Source organism: Perognathus longimembris, chromosome 6 (assembly GCF_023159225.1).
Source record: "Perognathus longimembris pacificus isolate PPM17 chromosome 6, ASM2315922v1, whole genome shotgun sequence".
Lineage (NCBI taxonomy): Eukaryota > Metazoa > Chordata > Mammalia > Rodentia > Heteromyidae > Perognathus > Perognathus longimembris.
In genome coordinates, this window is record NC_063166.1 from 16175602 (window position 1) to 16185882 (window position 10281).

Consider the following 10281-nt stretch of genomic DNA (forward strand, 5'->3'; position numbering starts at 1 on the left):
GAGTTTGGGAACCATGCCTTGAGAGGGGAGTTCTGCGTAATTTTCCCAACGATCTCAGGGACCTATAAGTCTGGATCAGATATCAAAAATCAGGCTTTAGATCACAGGTCTTTGAGAAGAGCTCAGAAACTTGAGATAAAAGATTATATTCCAGGAGAGTTCAATTCCAGCACAGTCCTGCCCTGCTTGGACTTTACTTCTAAGAGGCTAAGATGACTTTTTTTTTTTTAACCTGGAAGAGGCAGGGCGGATGGAGAGGGCTGAATGATAAGAGGCTTAGGCCTGAAGAGGGAGATCTTAACACTTCAATTAGTAAGGGAGGTTCATAAGCCTAAATTTCATACTGAAAACGAGTTAGATGAGAGAATCCGAGAGGAAGTAGACTATGCATACGACTCTATGTCACTGACATTCAAATATTCTGCAACAGCTTTCCTGTTATCTTATTAGGACTTCACAATAAATAGATTTATGGATTAAAAGGGTCAGGAATGACTGCAATCATTTAACTGGATGAAAGTCAAGCCCAGGGAAGTCCTTGACTCACAGTTCAAAGCTTTCTCTTTGCTAGCCTTGCACGGTGAACGTATACCCCTCAATTCGGGCCTCCCCTACATTAAGGAGGCTTCTCCAGGGGACAGATGCTGGGCAAATCATCTGAAATATTTAGGCCCCTATAGCTGCACTTTATAATCAGAAAATACAATGGTCTCTTGTCTGAATGGTAAAAGTTTGAGGGGACAGAGCAAAGGCTAACTCAATAAGTCATTTGAGGAAATGCTTCTCAAAGTTTAGTTTGCATGCAAGTCACCACAACGGGAAGATTCTCATCCAGTAATAGTGGCTTCTTTCCTGAATTTGGAACCAATACCTAGGAAGTGCCAGTTGCTTAGAGAAGGGAGGGATGAATAGTTCAGGTTCCTAAAAGGAAATCCTCTATCTTAACCCCATTCATACCACCCAAACAAACTCAGTGTGAGTCTCCTAATCCAGATGAGGAGTGGGGAGGAGTGAAGGAGGGGGAGGAGGAGACAGAGGGAAATGTGTGTGTGTGTGTGTGTGTGTGTGTGTGTGTGTGTGTGTATGGGTGGGTATGAATGCCATTCTATGATTGGATGGCACATCTCCCAGCTGCTACCTGCTGGGTGCTCAAAAAGGATCAACATCCATGAGGACCACAGGCTCACCTCTCGCTTGCAGTAGGAGCCATGGCCCAGCAGTTCTGGGCCTTTTATCTTTTCCCACTGTTCCTTGCTGGCTTGGCTCAGGAGATCCCGAAGCCACAGGAGATGAAGGTGAGCACCCCATGTGGGGAGCCAGGCTGCCAAGTGGCTACCAGTGGGGAATTAGCAAAGGAGAATGCACTGAGGGCCGCCTATCCTGCTGCCCAGGGCCAGTCCATATATCCAGCTAAAAAGACCAGCTGCAGAGAAGATCCATGTAAGACACACTTAATTTAGGCAGAATAGTCCCTACCAGCAATGCTAGGAGGGGACAGCAAAGCTGGAAAGTGGACCTCCTCCTTCAAGGAGAGGAAAGCATTACTTGCATTTCTGGCAACTGAGTTCATCATCAGGAAGCAGCCTGGTTCCCATGTGGGGCGTTCACCTTCATCCCCTGTGGCTTCAGGGTCTCCTGAGTGAAGCCAGCAAGGAACCATGGGAAAAGATAAAAATGAGACATAAAGTAGCAGGTGGATTGAAAGGAGAGCTGACCTGCTTGCTCTCAGGCAGGCTCCTGAATCAGAAACCCAGAGAAAGTGGGAGGCGAAGAGTTAATGGAATTTGAAGGTATTGCATGAAGAATCTTTAAGGGCTGGGGAAAAGTAGAGATGTTGGAAATTGTCTGTTACTTCTATTATATTACAGGTGGATTGTGACCAAGGGGTGACAGGCACCATTTATGAGTATGGAGCCCTCACCCTTAATGGTGAGGAGTATATCCAGTTTGATCAATATGCAGGCAAGCATGTTCTGTTTGTCAACGTGGCCACCTACTGAGGCTTGACAGCTCAGTATCCTGGTAAGAACTCTAGCTTCAATGCTTTCAGAACTAGCTTTGCCAGGAAGCCATATACTAATTCCAGAAGGTTCTGCTGGTGTATTGTTGGGAATGAGAGCTAAGTGATTATGTGACTCAGCGTCTCTAAATCTTGCTACTGTTTTGCTTCTTAGAATGTCAGGAGAATTATCTCCAGATTTGAAAACTAAGACTTTTTTCAAGCTGAATTTGCTATTCTGTACCCCAAAAAGAAAAATAGACTGTAAGGAACCATGGGACTTCTCAGTATTAGAAAAGGTTTATTATAGAATCTGAGTTGCAATAAGTTGTTTGGGACTGGGTTCAAGGAACTCAAGCTTTGCTGTGGATTAGATACTGCCAGGAAATGAAGAAATGGGGCTGTTATGTGATAAAGTTTGCTAATTAATTATGGAGAGAGAAAGGTAAAAGGAAGGCAAAAGCTGTAAGTGGTTAAGAAGCAAAAGCAGCAGCAACTAGGATTAGCAAGAACTTGGCAATGCAGGGTGATTTTTGTGATTTGTGCAATGTTCATATTCTTTCATAGGTTCAGCTATGATGGTGGAGTACTCGTGTTTTTGTCTTGATTAATCACTCTTCTGGTTTGAATATGAAATGTCTCCCATAGACTCATGTGTGGAAGCCTTGGTTTCTAGCTTCTAGTACTATTTTGGGAGGTTCTAGAATCTTTGAAGGTGTAGCTAGGAGAAGCAGGTCCCTGAAGATGAGCAGCAGAGATGAGATGACCCAGCCCCGTTCTCACGCCCTGCTTCCTGTTGGCCATGGGGTTAAAGACCTCTTCCAACCACACTCCTGCTTCCTCAATGATGTTCTAGGTGCCTGGGGCCGAACAGCCCTGAACAGACTCTGAAACTATGAGAAAAATAAATTTTATAAGATTTTGAGTATTATTCTATACCGGTGTATGATAGTTCTCACACTCACTATTAAGGGATAGTTATTCTCTTGAAGACCAGAAAACTTATAGAAACATCTCATTCAACTCTTCTGCCAGATGAGGAGCTTGAGTGAGGAGTTTTCCAAAGAGCTAGACTCCAGATTTACTAAGTGATTCTGTCACAGGGAATAAGTAGTCTTGATGGCCAAAGCTTGAGAGGGACATGAATGGGCAGAGTAACTGAAGAAATACATAAAATATTTTACATGAAACATGCTTATATAGAATATATCACAGATGTAAATATATGAAATGTTTCTTATTAATAATATATTTTAATAAACATTTTTATATATTCTAAAGAAGTGCTTTGGACCCAGGCTTGGAGTTTCTCTGCTTCCCTCTACCACTGCTAGGGTTCTCCTGGGAATGTGCCTGGAGTGTCGGGTTGGGTCATGGGGTGTTATGTCTATTCCGTTTGCCTGCCCTTACGAAAACATTTGAGCCATCAATCCACAGACTAATGACAAGAGTGGCATGTACATCTAGCTTCTCTTGAGAATCAAATATAATTCCTCACAAAAAGACTCATGGGTCTGAATTTGTTTGATATCCAATTATAGGAACCACTGCTCATCAAACCTTGCAGCCATTTGGATGGATTTCTGGGAACCTGCTAGTGTTCACTCTACCTGCTTGAGCCTTCCCTTTCACAGTCTTCAGTTTATTCATGTGATCAATGGATTTTCCATTCTTTTTGACCCACCTGCCCAGACCATTCATTCTCTCCCTACAGAACTGAATGCACTACAGGAGGATCTGAAGCAATCCAATGTCATCGTGTTGGGCTTTCCCTGCAACCAGTTTGGAAAACAAGAACCAGGAAAGAACTCAGAGATACTCTCTGGGCTCAAGTGAGTGTCTGAAGAGGCTGTCACAATTCCTTTTATTCCTTCTGCCTAGATGTCCTCCCATTCTAGAAACTTCTAGGGTATATGAGAGAGACCAGTGGATTCAAGAATAGCACCATGATACTTTGAATTTCATTTAGTCCTGTTGGTAATGTTCAAGTAATCTCTCTTTCTTTGAGAATAGGGAGAGATATAATGATAAAAAGGTCCAAAGAAGAGGAAGGACTACAGTAAATAGAAATGAAGCCTAATGCTAGAAGTCTTGGTTCCCAAAGATGTCTCTTTCCTTATCTTCCCTGTATGCATTTCTTCCTCTTTATCTCTAATTTCCCTTTGTGTGGAATTGTTGTTGGCCATGACCATCGCCTTTTTATTTCATTTACATCCTTTTGGGGACATTCTGGTTCACTGCAGGTATGTACGTCCCGGTGGCGGCTTTGTCCCTAATTTCCAGCTCTTTGAGAAAGGGGATGTTAATGGAGAAAATGAACAAAAAGTCTTTACCTTCCTGAAGGTGAGTGAACATAAACCTTCTATAGATTGGTTAGGTAGAGATGCCCTCAAAAGCAATGGAGCTGGTGTCTAGGATTGGGTTTAGATTCCCTAGAAAGAGAAGCTCAGATAAGTCCAAGGATCATGGCAATGTTTGTTATTTGGTTTTAACATGGGGGCTGAGAATATGGCCTAGTGGTAGAGTGCATGCCTCGTATACATGAAGCCCTGGGTTTGATTCCTCAGCACCACATAAACAGAAAAAGCCAGAAGTGGTGTTGTGCTTCAAGTGGTAGAGTGCTAGCCTTGAGCAAAAAGAAGCCAGGGACAGTGCTCAGGCCCTGAGTTCAAAACCCTAGGACTGGCAAAAAAAAAAAAAAAGGAAACATGTAGTGGTTTGACATGAACTGATATCCTCTACTAAGTGGTAATGACTCATTCACTCAATAATCATTTATCAGTCCGTTGTTTGTATAAGGAGCTGTGTGATAGGAATTAACAAATATTATAGGATGTTATCTCTGAAGGAATTCATATAAAACCAGGATACAAAGATACACTTGGGTAAAGTAGGTAGGGTGTCCAGATTAGAGCCAAAGTATGTTAGAATCACAAAATGCCAAGATAAAATGATAAAAGGATATTGAAGGTCTTTCAACACTTCGTTGATATTTTCACCCATTCACAGAAAACAGGAAAATAAAGAAGAAATGTGAATAGTTTCTTTAAAAGCTCAACCTATTTAATAAAATATAAAAGACCACAATTTATTCTGATAATTACTTGTTAGGCCAGATAAACTGCTTTTATTTCTTGCTCAAAAATAGTGACATCAATTTAAAGCAATGAAGACTAATATTGAAATATTCCTTAATTTGTGAATTTGTGGTAATAGTAGATTTTCAATTTTTCTTTTAGTAGTAAGTGCTGGGTTTTGAACTCAATGCTTCATATTTGCTACTCAGGTGCTCTACCACTCGAGCCAGGCCTTCTACTTTGAAGTTTGCTAACTGTTAAAATTAATGTTGATTATCCTAAATTAATTTTCAGTACAGAGCCATCAATTTTTTACTGGCCTACGACACCCCCACACTCTAGGAACTACTACTTTAGTTTTCACCCAAAATACCTGAAATTACAGAAATGATATGACTTGGCTAAGGAAACCAAAGCTATTCTTATACTGAAGCACCATGAACAAATAATGAGAGAAAAGGCAGACAGGGAAAAAGGGAAGCCATCACCAGTGATACATGCCTATAATCCTAACTACTCAGGATGCTGAGATCTGAGGATCACAGTTGGAAGCCAGCCTGGGCAGGAAAGTCTGTGAGACTCTTATCTCAACTAAACTACAAAAAACCTAGATGTGAGGTGGTAGCTCAAGAGGTAGAGCACTATTCGTGAGCACAAAAGCTCTGGGACAGTGCCCAGGCCCAGAATACAAGCTCCAGGACTGGCATAAAACAAAACAAAACAAAACAGGGAATTCATTCTGTTTACAACGATGGCTTCAAATTCCTGCTGAGACTGGCATTTGGTATATTGGTGATGACAAACTGAAACGTCAAATAATTAAAATATTAAGATGTATAATGGTGAGTAGAGAGGGGAAGACTGAACCACCCAGAAACACAAAGAATTATCTTTCCATTACTTTGGTCTCTGCTTCAGAATTCCTGCCCTCCAACTTCTGAACTTTTGGGCTCATCAAAACATCTCTTCTGGGACCCTATGAGGATCCATGACATCCGCTGGAACTTTGAGAAGTTTCTGGTAGGGCCTGATGGAGTTCCTGTCATGCGCTGGTTCCACAAGATTCCAGTGAGCACAGTCAAGTCAGATATCTTACAGTACCTAAACAAGTCTGCTACCCAGTAGGAAGAGCCAGCCTGTGGCAGAAGCAGCCATCCTGCCTTCCATCTGAAGGACAGGGGAAACAAGTATATATTTGCCCCACATTCTTTCCTACCTAGCTTCCTTATTACCAAACCATTCTTGGGCTGTCTATGCAGTGGCACACATTATGCATGTGCACAGAGGTTTATGGAGGTATGCAGCTGTGTGTGTGAATAGATTTATAGAAACGTGTTTGTGTGATGCATGCACATACTTGTGTGCCTCACTATTCAAATCTTTAATACCAGATTTTCCCAAGCTATACTTTAGAGTGAGTAGTTCAGTTCATCGCATATCTTGTTTTTCTTGGTTGTGGGGCTTGAACTCTGAGCTCTTCAGCTCAAGGGCTCTACCACTTTGAGCCACAGTGCCACTTCCAGTTTTCTGGTGGTTAATTAGAGGTAAGAGTCTCACAAACTTTCCTGTCTGGGCAGGCTTTGAACCGTGATCCTCAGATTTCAGTCTCCTGAGTAGCTAGGATTACAGGCGTGAGCCACTGTCACCCCTCTCCATCCCATATTTTTAAGAAAACAATCCCAATAAATTCTTACATCTATTATTCTCTGTCCTGATGGTTTAAAGAAAGCAGGAACTGGAAGTAAGACTCTCTAGGTCTCCTTTATGCATTGTAAAGCTTTCCCTCACACTAATTCATTCTCCTTTCTTCCCCTGTCACCTGTAGTTCTTAGAGGATTTTAAAACAGAATGAGAGCAGAAAGCTCATCATTTGAAGAGAGGGGTATCTCCATGATGGTAGGTCCCAAAGCCCCAGTAGGTCAGACTCTACCAGAATCTTCCTTGGTGCCTGTCCCTTCAGTGCATTCAGGTCATGGCACCTGGGCAAGGATATCCCCTTATTCTGAATGTTGGGCTTTCTTCTCAATCTGAGACTTTCTAAACTGTAAACTCATTCTCATTATTGTCTGGAATAAAAAATAAATCTGCATCAACCAGGCTCTGAGTGATATTTTTCTAATCCCATAGTGTGCCTATAACCATACTTCTTCCTTTCTCTTATCTGTGTGCTTCTGACTTTTTTACTTTGCTCTTTAACATTGTTGTCTTTTTCAAAAGTACGCTGGAGATTGGCTTGGCATGTTCAAGAGCACCAGGTACAATTGTAGGCATTACTGCTACTTGTCCCCAAATAGAGATCTTTTATACTCAGGCCCCTCGATACCATTCCTCCAGGACTTTCAGTCAAGCCCTTACATGAGAGGAGTTTTTGTTTATGAAGAACATTTTCTCTCTCAACAATAAATATACATACATTTCTGTTGATAAAATTAATGTGTATCTGGGTGCTGGTGGCACATGCCTGTCTGTATTCCTAGTTACTTGGGAAGCTAAGATCTAAGGATTGCAGTTCAGAGCCAGTCCAGGGAAGAAAGTATATGAGACTTTAATCTCCAATAGTGAGAGAGGTTATTCTACTTAAGGGTATATGGCTAATTAGGCACTATTTTTACTATGCTGTTTCATGTTTAAATGTGCTTTTAGATTTTAACATTGCTCATTAATTTTCTTTTCCTTCTTCCTTTCTTTTGTTGTTTCTTTCTTTCTTGTGCTGGACCGAAGGCTTGAACTCAGGACCTGAGTACTGTCTCTGTGCACAAGGCTAGCACTCTACCACTTGAGCCACACCTCTGCTTCTGTCTTTTTGCTGATTAATTCTGCATTTTAAAAATCAATTTATCTACCAAGGCTGTCCTGAGTGGTAGGGTTATTGACATAAGCCAATTATGGCAGGTTGCTTTTATCTTCGTGAACTCAAATCTAGTAAGGAAAAACTGGATTAAAAAAAAAAAGCTGGCTATCCTTGACCATAAACCATAGAATTGGTACCATATGTAGCAGTAAAGAGATTACAGGATCATAGAGAAATGTGCATTTCAACTTTACGTTTCTTCTTAGTGTCTGAAGTTCCTAACACTCAGGGACCTTAAGAGTTCTCAGGGGATTCCAAATCTCACAATTTTCAGATCAGGACAGGCAAGGTCCTGGAGGTAAGCTGGAGGGGGAGGATGGAATGACAGGGTGTGTTACCCTGGTTTCTGTAAAACCCAGCCTCCACAGATGCTGTACAAAGATAAACACTTCAGAGGGCTAACATCTCCACAGCAAGGAAGGAAGGGTATTGCCATCTGTAGCCTGAGTGTGTCTGCCTATCAGCGGGCATCGGTCTCAATCTACTGCTGCTCTGAGTAAAACAGTTTCTGTACTCCTGATGCCCTCCAGTGGCTGTCCCTGAAGAGAAAAGAAATGTTCTGGGGCAAGGTCAAAGCCAGGGAAACCAGAAACTTCTACTTGGGGTGGGATGGGGGCGGGGGCGGGGAAGGGAGGGAGTCAAGGTGAGGGGTAGGTGTGGGAGCAGCTGGCCGTTATAGTTATATAAACGTCTCTATAAAGAGAAGATCAAGGGGTACATTTTTCATTTGTCTCTTCCTCGATCAATTCCTACAGCAGATCTCAGTCCCAAAGGGAATCTATACACCGTATCTTCTGGGACAAGATTATCCTACTTTCAAATGGTGTCCATTTGGTATTTAAAATGTTTTCCAGATTCTTAAAGCCATTGCCTTTTCTATGAAATGTCTATTTGCTTCGTTTTCTAGTAAATCACTTGGTATTTTTTCTATGGAAAATATATGATCTTACCCTCTCCCTCTCCCTCTCCCTCCCTCCTCTCTCCCCCTCTCTCATTGAGAAAAAGATCTGAAAATCACTCCGGGACTGGATTGTAACAGCACGGAAAAGCCTCAAGCTTCGCAGCGGCGTTTAGCTGTGAGCGGCTGGAAGGGATTTGGGACGTGGGCAACGAGAGAAGACAAAGGATTTCTGCTCCCCTCTCCTCGCCTTCTATTTCCATCCACCACGAAACAAGTCCTTGCTTGTGTAATGAAATCCTTATCAGTGAAAGATGCGCAAAGAAACATCTGTGCGGCCAGATCTACTTTTTTTTTTTTTTTAATGACTTGAATACCCTTCATTCTCAAAGTTCAAATCCGGGACCCGTTTGCTTTTGATGCCGTCCTGTCCGGCCCTGGGCAGTGTCCTCTCCCGTCCATCCTGGGTCCCTGGGAGCCCTCCGATCCCAGCCACCTTCCTCCTTAGGCCTCGGAGGGTCTCTGTCTCCTCCAGTCCCGGCGTGGGGGGAGGAGGGGGAGGGCCCTCTGCGCCCCTGCTGGAGCCCTGGCCCCGGTCTAGTCCCAGGCGCACAGCCGCATTCACGTCCCCTATCCCCGGCCCGCGGGCCCGAGCACCCCAGCCTATTTGGGGTCAGATGTGCCCACAGATCCCTTCAGGCCAAAGCTACAAAGCGTCCGGCCGCCGGCCACGCCCCCTCACCGCACCTCCCTCCCCCGCTCCGCCGGGAGCGGAAGATGCCTCGGCAGCCAGTCCCTGACCAATTTCAGGTACCCCAGCAAGAGTCTGTGCTACGTGCAGCCCGTTATTGTATAGAATCGATCTATTCGCCTGCCTTGTATTGTCTGGGCTTTATCACGAATCGGGTCACCTCGCATTTCGGAAACGCCTCTCTGTCCTGGCAATGATAGGAGAACCTTTTGTCTAGTAACTCTAATTGCCTTCGTGTTTTCTTTCCCTTGTGTATTCTTATATCTGTAGCACATGCAGGGGAGCGGAACAGCTCCGCTGGAGTTGGTGTAATTTTGGAAGACAGCCCACGATCACGGGATAGTGTGAATTCACTTTTTTTCAACCAAATTGAAATAAAATAGGATAGATTTGGTTCTTTTTTTTTTCTCTTCTCTGTTGTGGCCCTATGGCTCAGTTGGTTAAAGCGCCTGTCTCGTAAACAGGAGATCCTGGGTTCGATTCCCAGTAGGGCCTTTCTTCCTTCCTCTTTTCCTTCTCTAATTTCCCGGATTTCTCACAGTACTTATAGCCCAACTGTACAGCAGAACTGTACAACTGTAAAATACAGGTTGCTTGACTGAAACCCAGTCAGGTTTCTTACTTTTGAAAAGAAGTAGATTCATTGAAAGAAAACAAGTTTCAAGACGCTGCCAAAAATAATGCGTGGGTTTTACTTCAATCACT

At 43.1% G+C, this 10281-nt stretch overlaps 1 protein-coding gene and 1 non-coding gene across 2 annotated transcripts; both read left to right on the plus strand.

Annotated features, from left to right (window-relative positions):
- Nucleotides 1-1208: 1208 nt before the first annotated feature.
- Gpx6 (glutathione peroxidase 6) lies at nt 1209-6201 on the plus strand. Its single transcript, XM_048348285.1, has 5 exons — nt 1209-1295; nt 1869-2022; nt 3714-3831; nt 4243-4342; nt 5995-6201. The coding sequence occupies exons 1-5, from the start codon at nt 1209-1211 to the stop codon at nt 6199-6201; spliced, it is 666 nt and encodes a 221-aa protein (XP_048204242.1).
- A 3796-nt stretch (nt 6202-9997) lies between these two features.
- On the plus strand, nt 9998-10071 carry Trnat-cgu. Its single transcript has one exon. It is a non-coding gene; the product is annotated as a tRNA-Thr (tRNA).
- The last annotated feature ends 210 nt before the right edge of the window (nt 10072-10281 follow it).